The sequence below is a fragment of the Maylandia zebra genome, linkage group LG9 (assembly GCF_041146795.1).
Source record: "Maylandia zebra isolate NMK-2024a linkage group LG9, Mzebra_GT3a, whole genome shotgun sequence".
In the NCBI taxonomy this organism is placed as follows: Eukaryota; Metazoa; Chordata; class Actinopteri; order Cichliformes; family Cichlidae; genus Maylandia; species Maylandia zebra.
Window position 1 is genome coordinate 16,999,600 of NC_135175.1, and position 22,219 is coordinate 17,021,818.

At 43.8% G+C, this 22,219-nt stretch overlaps 1 protein-coding gene across 4 annotated transcripts in view; it reads left to right on the top strand.

Annotated features, from left to right (window-relative positions):
- zfhx4 (zinc finger homeobox 4) overlaps positions 1-22,219 on the top strand; it is an 84,224-nt gene that overhangs the window by 16,693 nt on the left and 45,312 nt on the right. For all 4 annotated transcript variants that reach the window (XM_004546515.6, XM_004546516.4, XM_076888091.1 and 1 more), the window contains exons 2-5: positions 7,409-9,944; positions 10,318-10,530; positions 10,873-11,167; positions 12,819-13,360. In XM_004546515.6, the coding sequence (XP_004546572.3) occupies positions 7,455-9,944; positions 10,318-10,530; positions 10,873-11,167; positions 12,819-13,360 (3,540 nt within the window). In that variant the 5' untranslated portion in view covers positions 7,409-7,454. The remainder of the gene's footprint in view (positions 1-7,408; positions 9,945-10,317; positions 10,531-10,872; positions 11,168-12,818; positions 13,361-22,219) is intronic.

Here is a 22,219-nt window from a genome sequence, read left to right on the forward strand (position 1 = left end):
GTTTGCGTAAACTGTGCAAGTGTGTGCGTGCTCGCGCGTGCGTGCGTGCGTGCGTGTTACAAATTACTTGGAAGTCTGTAAATAAAATTACATTCTTTGCTAATTGAGTTAAACTGCTTTTCTGGAGATGTGGCAAAAAGATGAAAGCTCCCTGTGTATTTTATGTGCTTCCATGCTACAAATCTGCTTGCGTGCCGGTGCGAGTGTGTTGGAAAGTTAACTAGTTTGTTCTGAGGGCTCTTAGGTGCTTAGCGATGGGGATACTGCACAAGGTTTGGCTACTTCTGTCCTCAAGCCTAAATATGCAAAAGTTAGCCCCACAAAACAGCTAATCAAGAGCAGGAGCTGGACTTTAAGAAAGCAAAAGGAAAAACACTGTCTGTCTGTCTGTGTGTGTGTATATGTTTGTGTGTGCGTGTTATCTGTAGGGGGCACCCCTAACATAAGGAGCAACAACAAGTAACAGCGAAGGGGCCAAAAAAGAGCATTGGAGAGCTGCTGCAGTGGGGTTTGGTAGGGTGGGGGTGTGGGGGTGGAGTGGTGTGGAAGGGGTGGGGGGTCCAAACCAGATGTGAGGGTGATTGAGAGAACATAAAAAAAGAGAGATAAATAAAAAGAATGAACAGACAAGTCGTGCTGTGATAGAGAAAGACCGGGTGAAGCACACAGAGAAGGAGAATGCCATCCTCAGTTCCCCTTTGCCCTCCTTCCTCTCTCTCACCCAGCCTCTGAATGTTAATGGCTTTCATGCCCCCCCCTCGCCTCCTCCCATACGCACACACATATATCCCTCCCCATGGACACTAGCGCATTGTTTGCGGCAGTGCTTCTATTCTTTCAAACTTAATTACCTTCTTGCCTTTTGTGGCGTCAGGGGCTGGAAGTTTTGCTCCTTGGCAGTGGAGGTCGTCACACATTCTTCGTCAGTGCATTCCCTTAATCTGGCAAGTGAAGGGGTGGGGGGGGGGGATTTTTTGGGGTGGTGTATATAGTTTGGAGTGTGTGTGTGTGTGTGTGTGTGTGTGTGTGTGTGTGTGTGTGTGTGTGTGTGGGGTGGGGGGGGTCAGACAGAAAAAAAATCAGAGGAAGTCCTGAGAATGAAGCTTCTACCAGCGTGTGCACTTCTGAAGTGATTTTAGTACCTCAGTGTGCACGTGCACGCATGTGTACACGGTGATAATAGTCAGGACATAGGCTGCCCTTTGTTTGTGCGGTTCATTTCCAATCAACCCTAATTAACTAGAGAGTGTTTCCAGATTGCCAGAAAAAGAAAAATCCCCACTTTTTTTTCACTCCCCTCGGTCTTTGCTGTTTGGAGTTTGAGCAAAAAGGGAGAGAAAAAAGAAGAAGTGGAGGCATTAGCTATGTAGATTGCCTCGCCTTTGATGCTGGAAAAAAATCTTTAGCAAGGGCAGTAAGTGGTGACTGCGACCCAGCAGTGTCTGACTGTTTATTTTCATGTTTCAGTTTGAGTTAAGTTTGAAATATTGCCTCTTCAAAGGTGTTAGACTTGTGCATATATTTAGACTGGACCGTGTAAGCCCAAAGTCTGTTTGTAAGAATGCAAAATCCTGTCAAAGTTGTCTTATACCCGTTAAACCTTGTCTCCAACAGGCTGCAGATAAACACGCTGACCCAGGATGCACATGCAGCACAAACTTCTAAAGTGAAATGTATTTAACTGTGCTCGAAAATCAATGAGAAATCCAAGTCTTTGGAGGTTGCCTCTAAGCAGCGACTAGAGGAACAGACGTTAGAATAGAGGCTGGTGTAATCTGACCCTAAATCAGATTTTAGAAGCCATCCGTGACTTGCTGGAAGAGAGGAAAAAGACAAACACGGCCCCTGGGTTTGCTATTTTTCCCACCTGGTCAACATTTTGTTTTTGCATAGCACTCTGTATGCTGTTTGCTTCCTGTTAAATTCTCATTTTGAGTTTTTCTTTTTTCTTTTTTTTTTTTCACAGCGTTAGCCAGATATGTTTTCTCTAACAATGAAATTTCAGGTAAGGGCCTGAGGGGGAGTTGGGTGTATTGTTACCTGAGCAACCAATGAGACCAATTTACTTGTCATCAACCTGAGGGATAGATCCTGCATACCTGCTCTGCAAAAAGAACGAAAGAACAAAAAAAAAGACCACTTCTGTCCTCTACGTTTCACCTTGTTATACTCCTTCTTTCCCCTCCTCTAAACCTTCTTGTCTGTTCTTTTTCCCTCCACCTACAAATCCAAGATCATTGATCATGTGAGACGTAATTTTGATTCTGATTTGCCAAAAGGCATTTTTTTGCAGACTAGGTAATTTGTCGAACAAGATTCCTGTGCTAAATGGAGTGGCGCTTTAGGTGTCTGGGCCTTGCCTTGCAATAATGATAAGGTGTCTTTTGGTAATGAAGGCCTTTGCTCACGAGGGAGACACAGGCAAGAGGACAAGCAGACAGGAATGGGTGTGGAGGAGTGGAGGGGGGGGGGGGGGGGGGGGGGGGCATCATCAGGGAGATCTACTGCATCCAGTGTCTAATATTACACCCCCAGGCAACAAACAGTGGCTGCATGAAAACCCTTTGTGAGGTTAAGAAGTAAAGGAGACCAAAAAAAAAAGAAGCCATCGCCTGCTTATCCCTTTACAATTTTCTCACTGTGTCCTTTAAGACTTTAAACAGAGAGCATTAGTCCCTATTCTGTGATTGTGTGCATATGTGCGTAGTGTGTTTGTGCATACGTGCATCAGTGCTCTTTGATGGCTGCCGAGGCCACTCTTCTATTGTGAGGAAGGAGATAATTCCCCTCCTCCTTCATCCACTTCGTTTTCCATCCCTCCGTTTCTGCATGGCAACAAATAAACAGGTCTAATTAGACCAGAGTAGGCCTATTCATGGCACTGACAGTGGGAGATGGATGCAGGGGCTTTCACAGCGTCTTTCCCCTTTGTCTTTGGCTAACGCTTGGTGACATTTGATTGAAGATTTGGTGTTGGACCGAGGGGCCACATGCCGGGGGAGAGCGACGACCTTCTAGAAGACCTCAAGGAATGGATACCTAGCAATAGTCTCATGCTGTCTCCTGACTTTGTCGGTGGGATTGTCTTAAAGAATAAGCGTGAATTTCAATTCGACAGTCATCAGGCCCCGCTCAGATGTGCCCCCAAACAGCCTGACAAAAAGAGAGAAAAAGCTCCATTTTAGAACTTGGATGGCCACATCACAAAGCACAGGTCTGTCTAATTTCAGTGTTTACAAATGCTGTAAATAGCCACCACAGTATTAACAGCACTGTCTGCCACTGCATTAAAATGTCAGACACTTAGTGATGAAGAATTTGAACCTAGCAGATCCCTGTGTAAACAAAGACGGCAGTGTGGCGACATTACAATTACAGGTTTGTCATTGAACAGGCAGCAGCTCCGGTTAATGCCTGATACTCTGACAGGAGGACAAAAACAGGAGGAGACTGTGACATCACCAGCACCCGAGGGCCTCCGGTCTGAACTGTGGACATGTTGTAACACTTCTACTAATATCAGCTGATTTATTGCAACTTTTCGTATATGTACACTACATTGATACTCATAATGTCCCCATTGAAACTTCTTTAACTAGAAGCACTAAACTTGAGTTTATTATCACTCAAGTGTGATAGAAATTGTTTGTTTTTCCAGAAGTCCTTTGGTTCATAGTGCCTCTCTGCCTCTCAGGGAGCTACTGAAAGCAGCTGGAAGGGGTAGGGGAGAGAGAGCCAAGGGGAGGGGGAGAAAAACAATAGGCCGAGGAGTCTCTTAGCCCCTTTCACCCATCAGACCTAGCGGTGTCCAAAGCAGGCATTCCTGGGCTATTATTTGCCTCTCACTGGATCTGATCTGCCACTTTAATTACCTTAGCGTACGTGGGTGTATTTGTGTGTGGGTGTGCGTCTGTGTCCGTGTGCATACGTGTGAAAGCAAGGGGACATGCTTAATTAAAAAAACAGAGGAAGGAGCAGCTCAGGCCATCTCTTTTGTTCTTCCGTTAAAAGAAGGGAACTGTTTCTGCACTCTGGAAAAACCTGGGCTTTAACACTGTTTTCTCTCTTTCCCGTGTATCTGCGTATCGCTCTGTCACAGATGCACAAATGAAAGTAGTCTGGTTGGTTAGCAGTGCAGAGGAAGCCAGTGGGGGACAGAAAGAGGAATGTTTCTTAGCTAGTAGTAATATGATATGCCTTTAAAAAAAGAAAAAGAAAGAAAGAATGAAAAAGCAGAAGCGGGCACTGCTGCCGTGAAAGGTGTGAAACCTTGGGAGTGGAGCAAAACAAAAAAGGAGCGAGGACAGAGAGTGATCACGAGTTATTATATAGATCCTCGGGCTGTGAAGGTTTTGGCATTCAAAATGTTACTTTAAGCTTAGAGAGGTACAAGAGGAAAATATTGGATTCCCTTGACAGTTAGACCAGACATCTCATTACTTCTCTGTCCAGCTATGCTAAATTAACACATGCTGAAGGGATCAGGAAGACTTCAAATGCTTACACCAGACTGTCTTGCATCATATTGCCTTTTCACAAGCGCTTGCAGGATAAATTAAAAGCCAAGACGTTAGCATTTCACTAAAGATCAGGCATCCACTGTTTTGAAAGCAGCTCCTCTTTTGAGTCCCCACACGAGGCCAAATTATTGAGAGACACCAATACTCAGGGGTTAGTGCAGTCGCAAACACTACGTTCACTTTCTTTCCCACCACACTACTGCCAAGCAAACAACTTGCGCTTATTTCGCTCTAAGTGCATTAAGCAGCAGTCTTCTTTGTCAGTTTTCTGTAGGTGGCAAAATTAATGGGATCAATTAGAATCACTACCATTAAAAAATGGACAGTTATGTTATTGTTGGCAGGCAGTACACATGTAAACAGCTGCTAACCTTTTCACCTATGCCAGTGCCAAGTGCTTATCCATAAGACATAATTCCATACTTAAGGAGATGCATAATTCATAAACTGCAGTGTTTTATGTCCGAGCTACAATTCAAAGGGGGTAAGTCACCAACGAAATGACACCACTGACAAGTAGTAAATCCTGCCGTATGTGTCACATTTACTCTCAAACCCGCTACTTCTGAACAGCTTTGCCCTCAATTACGGTTAACACAAGAGTGTATGTGTTTAACTGCAGGAACATGCACAGTGTGCTGTTTTGGCAATATGTGATAATAATGGATGGTAGAAAGCGGGATAAGCTGTCATTTAAGTGGATGTATTAAAGCCATTATTTGTATATAATTGTTTCCGTCCTGCCAGCTCAATTTTGTTTTATTATTCCGTCACATAAGTAGCTCGGCTATGTCTAAAATTAACACAAAAGTTGGGGGAGAAAATGACTCAGTGTGAGTGTAAATAGCTTGAGTTCTTGTGGCATGACAGACATTTGGTCAGTTTTATCTCCTTGCTTGGTTGTAGCTAATTTAGCTGATGATCATCTCCAAGATTGGTGTCTTCAGCGAAACATCCCAAACAAAAAACACACATTATGTTTTTTGCAGGGTTTTTGTAATTAAACATTCATAAGTATCTCATGTAGGTTTTTCAAGAGAGATAAATTGTTAGCATCTTGCAAGAAACCTTGAAAATATATATATTTTTAAGTTTGCTCTGAAACTTTTAGTGCAAACTCTTGTGCTGGGAGATGATTTTGTCATGCACATGCCACACATCTACCTCCATCCTCTTGCCACATTCACGCTGAACTGATAAGCACTGAAAATTCATTTTCTGCTCCTTGTGAATTTTTTTTCTTCTTTAATCTCACAAATAGAGAGATACAAAGTGAGAGGCAGAGAGAGAAAACATCATTTCTCTCTTTTAATCTATCACTAGTCCCCATGGAATCATCTCTGGGATATGTCAGATTAGACCTGATTATAGCGCGTGCACACACATGCAACCACAACCGCACTCACACACATGTTTGATTTCATTCCTCACGCTTTTACTGTCCCTCCCACTGGCTTTGTTTAGCCCTGGATTGTTGCGGATTAATCCTCTAATTGCTTTGTAGCTTTATTGTTAGGGAGAGGCAGTGTAGGAAAATAGAGGGAGAATTAAACAGCAGGTGGATTGGGTTAAAGGTTAACATGGCTCTTCAAAGCTTTCTTTTAATGCTAGCTCATTTACACGCAAGCATCTGAAAAGACCTGGTACTGTATCAAGTGAAAAGACACTGGCATCCACAACTAGTTCCCATTTGTTGCATTTAGCTGAGCAACAAAGTAGGTTCCTTTAAGCTGCAGTGGTTTTCCTTTTCTCCCCTTTATGTTTTTTCTCTCAGTTTGTTCTTCTATTTCTCCTCAGGTGATAACAAATTATGCCTGTGATTACAAAATGAAGCGACTGTGGCATGTTATGGGTGTTTGTGGGATTAAGAGGCTTTCTCGGCATTGTGTGGGGGTTTGTTGGAGCCCTCGAATTTGTGCCTTGTTGTGAAACACCAAAGGTTTTAGGTAGTGAGGGGTTGAGAGATGGGCAGCCACCCAGGATTGATAACATCTCACTGGAATTCTAAACACCATTCCTCTTGGAAGCTTGTTCTGCTTTTTTTTCTCTTACTATCGCTGTTTTTTTCTCCGTGTTGCATTAAATGACAAGTGAAGATTATATTTTTTAAATTCTTGATTTTTCTTACAGTGCTATACAGTGCTCCACCATTCCTCATGGCACAGACACACTCTTGGTTCTACTGTCCAAACAAAGCCTACCACATAATTTCAGGGCATTACTAGCTTAATAGTTGCTGCCCAATTAGAAACTCCGGATTTGTAAGAGTATGCCAAGACTTATTTTCCAATGACTAAGAACCTCTATAATTCACATTATTTCTCATAATGCAACACGCTAACTTGATGGGTCATTACCTCTGTTTGTTAGTTGTTGTGCTCACATATGTGGTTTTAAGAAAGTAAAAGAGAAAGAACGAATCCAAGGCCAGTTCATGGCCATATGAAGAAATAATCTTTAAACACAGAAGAGTCCACTAATCAGATGATCAGGTTATTTCTTTAAACTTTCCAGCTGCCAACTGCTGTGCAGCTGCTTTGTTCATAAATCCACTTAATATTGGATTTTTGGAGTGCCATTTGAACAGTATAGTATATATGGTTTGTACTAGACTGCCATATAGGAGGTGTTTTCATCAGTGGGACTTAAAGTTGTTCTTGGTTATTTTGTTGTAGAAAACTCAAAAGCTCTGAATTTTGTTAAAATGGGTTAATTTAAAAACCTTTAGAGAAATCCATCACATATTTAGCACTTGGTTTAAGTCATGTCTTAAATTGACTTTTAAAGGAGTTACCAGTGATTTGGAAATTGCCTATTAAGTCTACTGTTGAATAGTATTTGGTAAATCTCTGATGTTCTTTCTTGATTTCTGTCGTTCTCCAACTCAGGTCCCTGTTGGGCTGGATGAGATGAGATCCCTATGTAGTGGTCGTCATGGCAACTTGTGACTCTCCCCCTATGGTGTCATCACGGCAGCAGGAACATGGTGGCCAGAGGCTGGATGCGGCTGCTGAGGACAACTCCGTCATCGCCATGGAGACCAGTGTCGCCAACAGCACCAATGCCAACAACAACCAATCGTCACCTGCTGCCATTGGAGAGCCAGAGAATGGCCTTGGAGAATCCGTTGTGAGTCCGCTGAGGTCCACTACTACCCCCACCACTGTCAGTGCAACCACCGACCCTGTAACTGAGCAGAGTCGAAGAGAAAGCTTTACTACCGGTAACAAAGGGAGTGTTACCGGAACTTTACCAGGAGGAGGAGGAGGAGCAGCTTTGGGTTCGGACTGTTCTGCCCCTGCCACATCCCCCGTGGCACCGGCAAAGGAGATCCCCTGCAACGAATGTTCTAATTCCTTCTCCAGTTTACAAAAATACATGGAGCACCACTGCCCCAATGCCCGCCTGCCTACCACTGGAGGTCACGAGGAGGGTGAGGAGGTTGAAGGGATGATAGGGGACGAGAGCGAGGATGAAGGAGACCGTGAGGTGGGTGCTGCAGAAGTGGGGGAAATGAACAGCGAGATGGAGATGGAAGAGGATAGTGATGTGGAGAACCTGTGCGGCGAGATCATCTACCAGCCCGATGGCTCTGCCTTCATCCTGGAGGACTCCAAAGAGCAGCGTGGCAACCAGGGGGAGCTCTCTGGGGCTCTCCAATTCAGGGGCCTGCTGTCCCCCCAGACCTTCCCGAATACCCAGGTCAGCAGTGGTCAAAGTGGCCTGAGCCCAGGGGGGGAACGGTTGGAGCAGCCCGCTGCACCCATGTCCTTCTACCCCCAGATCATAAACACCTTCCACATTGCCTCACCCTTTGGGAGTAAATCCCTAGCGGCTGACCACCCCTCCTTCCCAAATACCTCAGCTGGAGGGCTGGCAGGCGCTGGTCCTGTGTTGCACAGTTTCCGTGTGTATGACCTCCGCCATAAGACCGACAAAGACTATCTAAAGGCGGATGGTGCAGCCAAAAACTCCTGTGTGTCCAAAGATGTCCCCAACAATGTGGACTTGTCCAAGTTTGAGGGCTGTGTGGCGGATGGGCGGCGGAAGCCTGTACTGATGTGTTTCCTGTGCAAGTTGTCTTTTGGCTACAGCCGTTCCTTCGTGACACATGCTGTCCATGACCACCGCATGACCCTGAATGAGCAGGAGCAGAAGCTGCTGAGCAACAAGCACATCTCTGCCATCATTCAGGGCATCGGCAAGGACAAAGAACCTCTTATAAGCTTTCTGGAACCAAAAAAAACCCCAAACTCTGTGCTACCCCACTTTCCCTCACCTGCCAACTTCCTAGGGCCAGACACGGGGCTCCGCGGCTTGTGGAATGCTTTCCACAGTAGTGGGGAGAATGCAGATTCCCTTCAGGCAGGTTTTGCCTTCCTAAAGGGCAGTGCCAGCAGCTCCTCTACTGACCAAACCCCCAGATCCCAAAGCATGCCAAAGGCTGAGACCAACCCAAACCTCGGGGGAGGGGCTGGTGCCCACAGAACCCCCAGCGGGAGTTCTGCTGCTGCTACCACTGGTGGCAGCCTGGAAGGGCGGAACTCTGATCGTGACCGCAAAGGCCACATTAGGGACACTTGCACTTTGCAACCCAATGGGCCAGATCTGAGCCAGTACCCGCCCATTAAGCGGGAGCCCGGTACGGTGGGAGGAGAAAGTCCAGAGCAGGATGAGGATGCTTATTCCAGTGGTGGTGGAGCGGATATGGAGGCAGAAGAGGAGGAGGAACAGGTCATGACGATGACAGGCCAGCGGGCCGACAGCACCAGTAGCAAAGATTTCCCTCTCTTAAACCAAAGTATTTCCCCCCTTTCCAACAGTGTGCTAAAGTTGAATAATGACAGTAAAGGCCCTGCATCCACTTCCCTTTCCTCCTTACCTGTTAGTGAGAAGCTGGAGATGGAGAAGAGCCGTTTGTCCACTGCCCTGGCAGCTGCCAGAGAGCGGGAGAGCAGCAGTGACTCAACCAATGAAGGCCTGGCAGGACGGGATGGCTTATCACCATCCTCAAACCCCCTTGACATGATGACGTTGCGCAGAGATGATGAGAGTCCTGGACCTCTGCATCAACACACAGGAAACCCAAGTACACCTGGAACTCCAGGGACTCCTGGAACCCCAGGCCCTGGTGAAGGGTCACCAGGTAGCGGAGTAGAGTGCCCCAAGTGTGACACGGTCTTGGGATCCTCACGATCTCTGGGAGGGCATATGACAATGATGCATTCAAGGAACTCCTGCAAGACGCTGAAGTGTCCCAAGTGTAACTGGCACTACAAGTACCAGCAGACACTGGACGCTCACATGAAGGAGAAACATCCAGAGTCAGGTGGATCGTGTGTGTACTGCCGCACAGGACAGGCTCACCCTCGTTTAGCCAGAGGAGAAAGCTATACCTGTGGATACAAGCCTTTCCGTTGTGAGGTCTGTCCATCTTATGTTTCATGTCTGTGGAGTTCCATTTCCCTCTTTTTTTTTAATTTTGTGAAATTGTCAAATAAGGAGCGTTTCGCTTATGGTTTGTTTTTGTTTTTTGCGTGGATTATAATATAATATTATATTTTATTTTTGATTTACCCAAAATTCCAAAAAGTTTGGAATTAAAAAGGGAAAAGAGGCAGTTGGATGTTATTTTCTCTTTTCTTCAACATACATTGTAGCTTTAAGGATACATTTTGAATTATAGTGCTGAACAACAAATCAAAAAACAACTATTATTTGTCATTGATGTATTTAATGTTTATCATACATCATTACTATTATTAATATTAATTCCCAATGTTTGTTTCTCTTATAGGTATGCAACTACTCAACCACCACCAAAGGCAACCTAAGCATCCACATGCAGTCAGACAAGCATCTGAACAACGTGCAAACACTCCAGAATGGTGGAAGTGAAGCACAGTACAACCACAACCATGCCAACCCTGTGCCCAGTGCAAGCCTTGGTGGAGGTTGTGGGGCACCCTCACCATCCAAGCCCAAACAGAAGCCCACTTGGCGCTGTGAGGTAATGAAACAAACAGAGCATCATTGTAGCGCCGTGGCAGCAACATACCAACTTCCTTGTTGCACTGCCCGCACAATGAGGCGGTTATTTCCCTATGCGTCACTGTGTCTATTATTTTTCTTGGCCACATCGTCTGACCTTCAAATTTAAAATGGAATTTCTTATACATTCTAGTCTTCATCACCATAACCATGGTAATAAAATGCTTTCATGTCCTGTTTTGTTGTTAGCTGTTGTTTTCATGAAATTCTAAGTGGGAAAAAAGTGCTTTGCTGATAACAATCACGCTGGCAGAGTTAGACTTCCTAATACACTTATATTGTTCCACTTTTCTTCTAACAGGTTTGCGACTACGAGACCAATGTGGCACGAAACTTGCGAATCCACATGACCAGCGAGAAGCACATGCACAACATGATGCTGCTGCAGCAGAACATGAAGCAGATTCAACACAGCCTCCATCTGGGCCTGGCTCCAGCTGAGGCAGAGCTTTACCAGTACTACCTGGCTCAAAACATGGGCCTTGCGGGTGTAAAACTGGAGAACCCAGCCAGCAGCAGTGGCCCAGACGCTCAGATGATGATCAACCCCTTTCAGCTAGATCCTGCAACCGCTGCCGCTCTCGGATCTGGTCTAGGTGAGTGGTACTAAATTTGAAACAAAGCAAAACAAAAAAAAGAGATGGGAAATGGCAGGAAAAAGGATATTTCTGCTTATGATGTGAGAAAGTTCCTGTTTTGAATTTTTGGCCTCAAGCTTATTCTTTCAGTTCACTTCTGCTCATTTATCACTGGGCCAGTTATTCTGTTTTATCTCATATATCTGATGCTATCTAGGTTTTTTTTTTTTATCTCTCTGCATTTTCTTCTTTCTGTTGATTTTTTTTATTTATCTTTTTTACACCTTCTCACCTTCCTTTTTTCTGCTCCCATCTTTAGCCTTGGCCCCATTCCCTTGCCCCCCTTTTCTTTCTCTTTGGCTCTTATCTCTGCTCTCATATTGTCCCTCTGTCATTGTCTCCTTTCTTTGACCGCTCTCACTGATTAAAAAATGATTATGAGATGCCACATGAGAATTATTCTTAATCTTTCATTTGTAATTTTCTTAAGTCAGCTTAATCCCCCACCATACACACCCCACCCCACCTTTGCTCACCCTGGAGAGAACACACACATTAGCACACATGTACACAGACACACACTCGCACACAGTAGGAAGCGGATTCCCGTAGGAGTGAGAGAGATTTAACAATGACCCCGCAGTGTTGCACACCCACTCCCTCCTCTAGTGTGGAGGTCACAGCCCAGCTAGCAGATGTACTCTCAGTGAATTACAGTGATAACAGACAGCTCCCTATAGTGAGCACAGCTGTCCATTGCATACATAGATAGGTTTTTAATATATATATGTGTCTGTGTGTATAGATAGATACCCAGATAGACACTTATATGCACCTTCTAAATGACAAACAGTGTGATACTTTCACATTATCTTGCGTCCGTGTGCTTTTTTAATCCAGTGCACACCCACACATATCACACACATTTGGCCATCTGAATGAATTATGTAGAAAAGATTTAAATGATGTGTAATTGTTAATACCTCTATACACTTAAAAACACAGTATGAGCTTTGGTACCATACATAAAGGGACAATGAAGGGATCAAACGAAAGTGTTAATTACATTTGTATGAATGGCCTTTTTTAGGAAAAAAAAACTGTGTAAAGCATTGATCAGCTTTTCAAAAATCTGTGCGTATGTGAGAAAAGACTGGAGCCCTGCAGCCGTTGTCCCACCACAGCTGAGACCAGTAATTAAAGCTACCTGATGAGCGAGTTAGCAAGTTGAAAAGGATGATTGTAATTGATCCTGATTCAATCCTATTAAGGTTTTTTATAGACAAGACTTTGTAAGGAGCCCTAGTCCTCTGCAAGGCTTTATTTTATCAAATCCTTTTGTGTGAAAGAGGCCTGCAAAGACTCACTTCGCTTTCCACACTTAATTTCATTTAATAAAAAAAAAAATCTTTTCCCCTTTTTTTGTACCTCTATCCTTTATCGCTCCATATGCATTCCAAGCTTTCATTTTTACTATAGCGTTGGCTTTTTGTCACATTACTTTGTTTTTAACATTCCTCTTGCTGTGCTTGCTGCCTGCCTCCTGTCTGACATGTTATCATTGTGTGCTTTCAAGTATTTAATCCTTTTTTGAGGTTTTACCTTTTACACTTCCATCTCAACTCCTTTCCAACAGTCTAACCTAGATTTTCTCTAATTTTATCCTTAGTGAATAATGACCTATCAGCAGAGTTGCGTCTTACAAGCGGTCAGCTGATGGCAGACGACCTGTCCCTGGTTTCCTCAGCTGGAATCGGGGGCATGTCCTCATCAGATCCCTCTCTGTCCTCCTTGTCGCCACCTATCAACGACCCCTCGCTGCGCCTCTACCAGTGCGCAGTATGCAACTGCTACTCCACAGACAGCCTGGAGGCTCTCAACGCCCACGTCAATGCCGAGCGCTCTTTGGCCGAAGAGGAGTGGCGCTGCGTGGTCGGCGATGTCTACCAGTGCAAGCTCTGCAGCTACAACACTCAGCTTAAGGCCAACTTTCAGCTGCACTGCAAGACAGACAAGCACATGCAGAAGCACCAGCTGGTGGCTCACATCAAAGAGGGTGGCAAGGCCAACCAGTGGAGATTAAAATGTGTGGCGATTGGCAACCCTGTGCACCTCAAGTGCAATGCCTGTGACTACTACAGCAATAGCGTGGATAAACTGAGGCTACATGCCACCAACCAGAGGCATGAATCTGCCATCCGCCTCTATAAGGTAAAAACACTATTTACCCACGCCGTGTCCTGCAAAAACCAGTTCGTTAATCTCAGCTCTTTGGCCCTGCTAAGATATAAGCAAACAAGCAGTAGAACAACACTGCCTATGAGTGAGGCTGAAAATGAATTTCTGAAGATAATTTATAAAGAAACAAAAAAACATATGGTTCTGTGTTTTTTGCAGGACACCGATGTTACATCTCATGACATGCAGCCTAATACAGACAATAGAATTCATGTTAATGCAGATCTAGCAAGGACACGCGATTCAGAGAGCACATACTTTATTTTTTGTTTATTTATTGTTTTTGGTTCAAAACAAATGACCCCACTCTCCTAAGCGTAGTGTGACACACATATAAAGTTCCCGTGAGAGTGGAATGACAAAGATGGAAAAGGTCAGTGCAAGAGTACCGAGGAAGATCCCATCTGATACGGGTATATTTCCTGTCTGTTATCAGCTGGCACTGTAGTTCCTTTTAATCCTTCACAAGTGAAGTACCAGCAGAGAAATATTTTTCCCCCTTCATTGTCAGGGCCTAATGACAGTGCCAACAATAGCAGCACTATTCATGTTACTCTTGATATTTGACTTTATGTGAAGCTCAATCAGACGCAGGAGAAACCTGACATTTTATGCAGTAATTATTTCGAGCCTGTTTTATATTTTGAAATATTATAAAATGATAGATTAACTATGAAATGTTAAATCTGACTTTAATTTATATAACTACAATAATTTTTATGATTATTTATAAAAGAAACACCCTGTTGGTTACATCATCTTGCACCAGAACTGTAGCTTGTTTTGTTTATTTTACCTTTAATTATTCAGTTTTAATTTACCACAGCATTACCACACTAGTTTCCTGTCAGAGCTGTATTAATTGAGCTACTTAACTAATTAAAGTCTTCGCACTCAGAGCAATAAATAATAAAAAGTTAATCTAAGGAAATTCCAATATGCCCAATATTTGGCATCTTTCTGCCACTTTATATATTTAAGTAGATTTAATTTGTTAGACTTCTCCTTCGTTTTAATAGGATGCTATTACATTTCCAAGGCCTTGACCTACAGGCCTGGATCAAGTGCATTACATTAATGAGGATTTCTTTATTACTGTATTCAACATTTGGCAGTGGGAGGTGTTTGAGCGTGTTGTTTCTTAAACGTGGAGGCAACAGGGGTTAGAACGTGTAGAAAATAAGATCCTATTGACAGAAATATATTTTTATTTTTACAGGGATAAACCCATATTTGTAGAATAATAATAAGTACAATAATAAAAGGACAGTTCTGTCCTCTCATTTTCAAACTAGAGCTGGTTTTTTTGTATTTTTAAGCAACAATAAAAATCCAACTGCATTTGGCCAACAATGAAAACACGAAACTCAGAAAAGACGTAATGTGCGATAAAGTTTTTATGATTTGAATCTGCAAAATTGTGTTTATGAAGCAGCCTCACTTTACAGACTTCAGTCATCATCATTTATTGTGCATGCGTTGTGTATGTGTGTGTGCACTGTGTCGCATAGTAATCTTAAAGGAATTACATTTATTTGAAAATCTGCAACTGATTCTTCCTTACACTTTCATGCCTAAACTGGATTAATCACATTGGCATTCTTGGGGTTATTTAAAACAGTCTTCACTTCAACAGGATGTACACATTGTCACAGGATTGTCCAGCAGCCTGGAAAAAAGGGGGCTGGACTTGGCATGGGATGAGTTGGAGATGTCTCTACTCAAGGAACATTTTTAAATTATGAGCAAATGCTGCTTGCACATTGGCCCACATTAGCCAAGGTCCTAACCTATAAGATCAGCTTGATTAGATGACTCAAATCAAGTCTCTTTACTGTCATAGGAAAACTTTACCCTGTGTGTGTGTGTGTGTGTGTGTGTGTGGGTGTGTGTGTGCCTTTGCGAACATGTGTTTGAAAGTGCTGAGCAACTTTTGCCTGCTCTTTCAGTTGATTTAAAATGAGGCAACAGCCAGTTAGGTTACCAAGGCTACACTAAACACTGGCAGCCATTTAATCAAGCAAAAAGCTATTTATAACAGTTGTGATTAAATGTACAAAACCCAAGAAACAGAATAAGCTTCACAGAAACGGAACCAAGGGGTGCGCCTGAACATATTCCTGCTTTTGTTCATATTTTTGCTTTCCAAGAAACATTACGTTATGCAGCGGAGCATCTTTTTAGGCACGCAGAAGCACAAGATCAGCCAAGGCAAGAGAGGGTCATCCAGTGCCCCCTCAGTGCACCCATGTACCCCTGCATCCCATCTAGCCACCCACCTACCCCCAAAGGGCCTCCACAAATCTGTTCCACAGATGCCGCTTTTAATGCCTTTGGCAGAAATTCCTCTATTTTACCCTTGGACATGTGGTGGTAAAGCCAAGCGTGAGGGAGAGAGAAAGTACAGACAGAGTAGAGAGCGGTGCAGAGGGAAAAAAAAATCATTTCTTTATTTGACCAGAAAAACACCTCTCCTTTTATGTATTGGCAGAGGTGAAAAGCACATGGGGATAGAGGTAGCTTGGCCGGGCGCATAAAAGATCCGAGTGTTGACGACTTTACCATCTGGATTTTTTTGGAAACACAGAATATCTTTATGGCATGGGAAACCATTTGAAGATACAAACAAAAAGCATATTCAGGAGATTTTATGGCTGCTTTGTCGCAGCAATGGAGTACTTCTGAGGGGAACTGAGAGTTTGAAAGGGTTTTTTTTTCCAGACTTTCAAACAGCAAGAGGGAAATTACATTAGCAGCACATGGACATCAAGTCATCTGGTGTCCAGGGCACAGCAGGTGGTGCAGGAAGTTACAGGCCTTACATGGAATAACTGAGGAGTACACCTCATCCCCTTTAGAGGAGAAATATAGGGAAAGTGATCAGGGCTGGTTGGTACCACTCAGGTTGTTTTTTTCTACACAGTATCTCCTAATATAGAATTTAGCTGATGTGAGTATGGAACCTCGCTTCGCAGGTATTATCACAGCTGTCCAGTGCAAACCTTTATCCCCCTACAAATAATGTAAACAACAAAATAGAAGATGTTTTAAAATAGCATTTGTATGCTGGCAGCCTGTGAGGTAAGTTCTGCACTAAATGGTGTTGTAGCATAGCGTGTCCTTTGCTGGAAGCACTTGTGTTTGGCTTACCACTGAATATGATGATATATGGCTGATTTTTAATAACAAACACTGGGCTTAATAAACATGGAGACGGGGGTAAATCTGTCAGTGCCATTCACAAGTGCTGCCTGGCTAAGTAGGGGGTTTAGTTTGTAGTCCGTGTGTGTGTGTGTGTGTGTGTGTGTGTGTGTGTGTGTGTGTGTGTGTGTGTCGTCTTTGAGGTTGAGATCTGGGCTTGCCCCTGGGTCATTAGGAGTTGAGAATGTTCATGGTCAATGTGGCATGGTCAAGGACCACACACACACACACACACACACACACACACACACACACACACACACACACACACACACACACACACACTTTGTGTGTCTTGCAAGCCATGGCACCTGTTTCTCAGATGGTTGTCTGAGTAAATCTTAACTGTCCTCAACCGCTGTCAGTCTATCCAACTTTCCGTCATAATTCAAGCGGAAATGGACCTCCGGGGTCCACTGCACTTTTCCATATCTCTGTTTTCCTTTTCATTATTTTCCCCCTTCCTTTACTTCCCTCGCCATCTCCTTTGAACTCAGAAATTCGAGGTCATAAAACGTTTTTTTTTGTTTTTTCTTTTACTTTTTATGATGGCGATCGGAAGAGAAAGGATATTCAGATTTAGTAGTCGGTTGTTAGTGTGACAAATAGAGGAAAAGAAAAATAATAGAAAGCATCTTTCTTTAAACATCTGTCTCTCCTTCTCGCTCAAACACTCGTTCACAAACTCGGTCTTACCAGCCCTTTTTTTGTTTTGTCTCTGACTCTTTTTTTTTTCTCTCTTTTTCTATCTCTCCCCTGGGGAGCAGCAGATAGGCCATCTCATTACCCATGATCCTCTTGGCAACACCATGGCTGGGAATCAGGGGGTGGGGGGAATTAAACAAGGGCTGTAATGGGAGGAGGGTGAGTAGGGAGTAAGAAGATGAGGAAAGGAGACTGTGGTTTGTAGATGCATCCAAACGCCTCCCTTTTCTCATTTTCATCATCTTCTTTGTAGCTCTCCCTCCCTCTCTCTGCCCCCTTTTTTTCTTTCTCTCTCTCTTGCTTTTTCTATCAACTGAGGGACCTTTTTTCAGTCTTTTATCTCCACCACCCCCACCCCCTCCTCACATTTAATTTTCTTCCATCTCTCTCTGATGGAGGTAGCTGCGCTTGCGTGATATTGTGATCTGTGATATTAAGTCTACCACTGTGCCTTGGCTATTAGCAAGGGTCAACCCTGCCCACTCTCATTTGAAAATCAAATGGCCCTATATATATGCAGCCCAAATTATTGGACTGTCATTTGGACTTGTGTGATGGGGAAATGGACAGGAGATTGACTCCCATAGATTTGCATAAAAAGTCATTGTGCTGGTACCCGGAATAGAAAAGAGACTGGATCTATTTCAAATGCATGGCACCGTTTATGACACACACACACACACACACACACGCGCGCACACTCTTAAATTCATATGTCCATAAAGAGGTATAGCGTTACATACATTCATAGAGACGCACTCGTTCACAATTGTAGTCATCAAGTTACCATTCCCACTTGAGCCCGTGTACGCTTGTTCCAGACACAGGCTCTTGATCACAGTGTCCTTGTCTCAGACTCGCAGACAGACTTAAAGAGTTGCTGTTCTCTTCAAAAAGGAATGTTCTCAGCCACTTCACGCTAGATGCTACTTGACTGCTAGATATAGATTTTCATATTCTGTCATGGAGACAGATGATGCCAACAAGAGTTCAGCACCTGAGCAGATAAATTAATTCACCTCTGTGTGGTTTTTTTTTGTCTTGTTTGGTTGTTGTTTTTTGCCAGAAAGGTTGTCCGTGCCTCTTTCTTTTTCTTTTTTCCTGATGCCAGTTAGTAGATTATTCAAATCATCTCCTCTTTCACCTGCATGGAGATTACAATAGAAATCTTTCAGAGGTCCGGGGGTGGTGAAGTGGGTGGGGGAGGGAGGATGGAGGGTAGCGGCTAATTAAAGCACAAAAGCAGGTGTGTGTGCACGGGTGTGTTTGTGTGTGTGAACTCTGTAGCTGTAGCTTTCTGTTTGACGGAGAGGTTTGAATGGACAGGCTTCCCCACCCTCCCCCCTTCTGCCAAATAATCCTCATAGATATTAATAAGAGTTTCGCCCCTTCTCCCTCCAACGCCTTTACCAGATGGTCGGCAGAACACGAGTGTTTATACACACATCTGTGGGTGTGGGTGCGTAATGTCCAGCTTTGGTCCAGCTCTTGACTGACACTCATATGTAATGTTTAATTTCCCCTCTTAAATTACCTCAAATTCTTGACTTTTTGATGAGTTTGTTGACTAGGTGTGTTCATGTGCGTGTGTTTCTTTTTTCTGTGTGTGACACAGAAAAACAGACTGAGCTGGTTTTCTCATATTAATAGCTAGATGTGATCCCTTTCATAATCATTTGCACCCCTCTGAGGTGTGGGTCATTTGGGCCGCGTCCATGTGCAGGGGACTGTGAAGCAGATCGAGGCTGACAGGTATGGGAACGATAGCAGAGGGGGGGGGGGGATTGTGAAGTGTGCAGAAGGAGTGGGGGGGGTCAGTGTCTTCCAGACCACCAGAAGGAAGGGAGCATTGCTGGGATGTGGGAACAAAGGAGTTACCAGAAGTTTCTTTTCCTTTTTGTCTTTTTCCCCTCGTCTTAACATTCCCACCCTCACTATATCCCAACAGACGCTCAGATACACACTTCCCTCCTCCCGTTTTCCATCCACATGCCCCCTACTCACACACTTGTCTTCCTCTAACCTTTTTTTTTTAAATATCCCAAACTCCGCCCTATCCTCGCCTTTCTCTTGGGTCTTGATCATCCTGTTAGGACAAAGACACAAGCTTGTTTAGGGGAAAAAAAGAAAGAAGAAGAAGAAAAACAACTGAAAACAAAGTAATAATCAAAGAAGGCGCATGAGCTCAAACATGATCTCTCGGGGGCGTGTTGTCTCCACTTTTGATGCATTGATTTGATCAGAGCAGCCTCAGACAGATCACATGGCAGAGAGATCAGATAAATACTTTTTGTGTAAGTTCATTAGCTTTACTTTTGAAATCACCTGACATTAAAAATGTGCGCTTAATTTGCAAGAAAGCTGACAGGAAAAATCGTAGCCTCTTTTTTTTTGTAGCTCCGTTCTTGAAATAGTCTAAAACGTTACATCAGCTTAAAAATGGTATTTAGGCAGCCGTGCTTCTTCCCTCTCATGAAGCTATCAGGATATTGATATGGACAAAGTTGAACTGAAATACTCCTCAACGCCCTTCAAATCAATAATCGATCGATTGGAGGTAATTGTGCTACTCCCTTGGAACGGTCCCAAGTCACCCTCTCTCTCTCTCTCTTTTGCCGTCTCTCTCCTTCTCACACTCTTTGTGTCATTATCAGCATGTGGACCCGTATTCGGTATTTCAGCATTCCAGCTGTAATTGATTTTAACCATTAGGTGCTCAGTGAATAGATAAGTAGTGGGAGATATTCGATTATACGGTGAAAGAGGGAGACGGGGATGAAAAGAGGGAGAGAAAGAAGGAGGGAGAAGGATTTAGGGATGTTGCCGGAGAGCTGCAGAAAGGGGAGCTGACCTGTCCTGCTGTCTATCCGTCTCTACCACTGGCCTTCCATCTTTGCGGCAGCACAATACCGCTGACCTCCTGTGAGTTCAAGCAGCTTAGTTTCTGCGAGGTAATCCCTAATGCTTTGAAATAGACCTGATAGAAAGCCCACTTACTTGTTCAGGATTAATGTGGTTTGTGTGTGTGTATTGGGGGGTGCGTGGGGTGTGGAGGTGGGAGGGTAGTTTCCAGCACATTTAGTTAAATTAACCGATTCGAATCATGATATTCACTTCTGACTGCGAGCAGCGCCTGTAAAAGCATGTCACACTTTATCGACAGACAGGTGGGAGACTTGGATCCTTGTGCCTCACCTGTCACACATTATTACGCCGCTCTTCTCTGTTGTTTGTGTCTGGATTCGCTGTGCTGGTTGCCAGAGTGCTGTTATTTCCTTTCAGTAGCTGCCCGTCGTTTACAGAAGCCATTTTGTATCGTGAGTGCAGCAGAGGACGGTATCGTTTTTCAATTGTTTTCTGAAGATACAAGTCAGACTTTTTTGTTTCTTCCCTTTTCCGCTGCCCTTTTCTCCTCTTTTCCTCATTCTGGCAGGAGTTTAGGATAGGACTAGGGGCAGGAGCAGAGGGAGGGGGGACAAAGGCAAACATTTGAGTAATCTTCAAAGAGCCCATTGGTATGTTGAGTGGACGCTGGTATGCGGACTGCGGCTGAGGCTTTTTCAGGGGAAAACAATATCCTTCCTTTAGATGGCTGGGGCCTGGGCAAACACTACTAGCTAGGCAACTCTGCCCAGTGCTGCCACCGCTATCAGCTTACCCTCACGCCGCCCCTTGTCTCTTGCAAAAATTGGTAGTCTTCTTCATTGCTGGAACAGAAGCAAAAGAAGAACCCAGCTTGGCAAATGCAGGGCTCAATGACTGAGTTTGTGTGACATATCTCCAAATTGTTTAACTGGGAGAGTTTTGATGTCGACTGCTAAAGAAATGGTCGCACTCTGTATAAAAATAGTAGCGGCGGATCAAGTGAGCCACGTTGTAGGTCACCTGCAAGGCACCTGATTTCCTGTGGCAATATGCAAAACATGTCTGCTGAAGAGGTACATTCATTGTGCTGTTCCTGGCAGACAGACCAGCCTAACATACACACACCTGGACGCAGCCTTTCTGCACAACAAGCCACATTTTCATATTGTTTCCAAGGAATAAGACCTGACACTGTTTTGTTTTTTTTAAATTGGAATGTGTAATGTAAGCATACAAAGGACAATTGTATGCTTCTTTGTTATGAAGTTGATTATTCATTATATATACCACTATGTAGAATCTATAGTTGTAGATGGGCACAGTGATATGTCTATCAAAAAAGCATTAAAAGGCAGATCTATTTGATAAATACGACCATTAGAAGAAAGAAGCAGGCAGTCTGCCATTTTGTGACAGTTTCAAAATGAACTCCCTTTTGTCCAGTAATCACTAGCCATTTTCTCACGAGGATCCACCCCAGGGATAATTTCTCCCATTTCTCTGTCATTAGCAGGGCCTGGTATTAGGCTTGTGTTTTGTTCCCTGTACCTTTTGTTTTGTGCTAAGTGAAACCATGCGACAGGATAGGGGCTAACTGGAAAACAATACTCCCCTTCACAGGCTCAGGAATGTGTAATTAGTGATTTGAACCCAGCTACACTCGTCTAGATTCTTCCCTCTCTTGTTCTTTTGTTCTCCTTGTCACAGATTTTCTTCACCCCGTGTATCATCAAATCTTTCGCTTAGTGTTGTTCACTGTATGCTTCTGTCATTCCTTTTGTCACACTTTCTCTTGGAGACATTTTTTTTGTAGCAAGTCCCCACTACCAGCAGAGCAAAGCAAAACAAACTTGGCAAAAAGTCACTGATCCTTTTAGCACCAAAATTATTTTACCTTCTCTTCCTTTTCAGTTTCAGTTAAACAGAACAACAACCGTGTAGCGCAAACTTCTTAGATGATACAGGTAAATGAGCTAAAGTCCCAGATTTGGAACCCTTTTACTCGTGTTTTTCGTAGACCCTGTCAATTAGAACTTGCTTTGATTCCTCAAAAGCATCTTG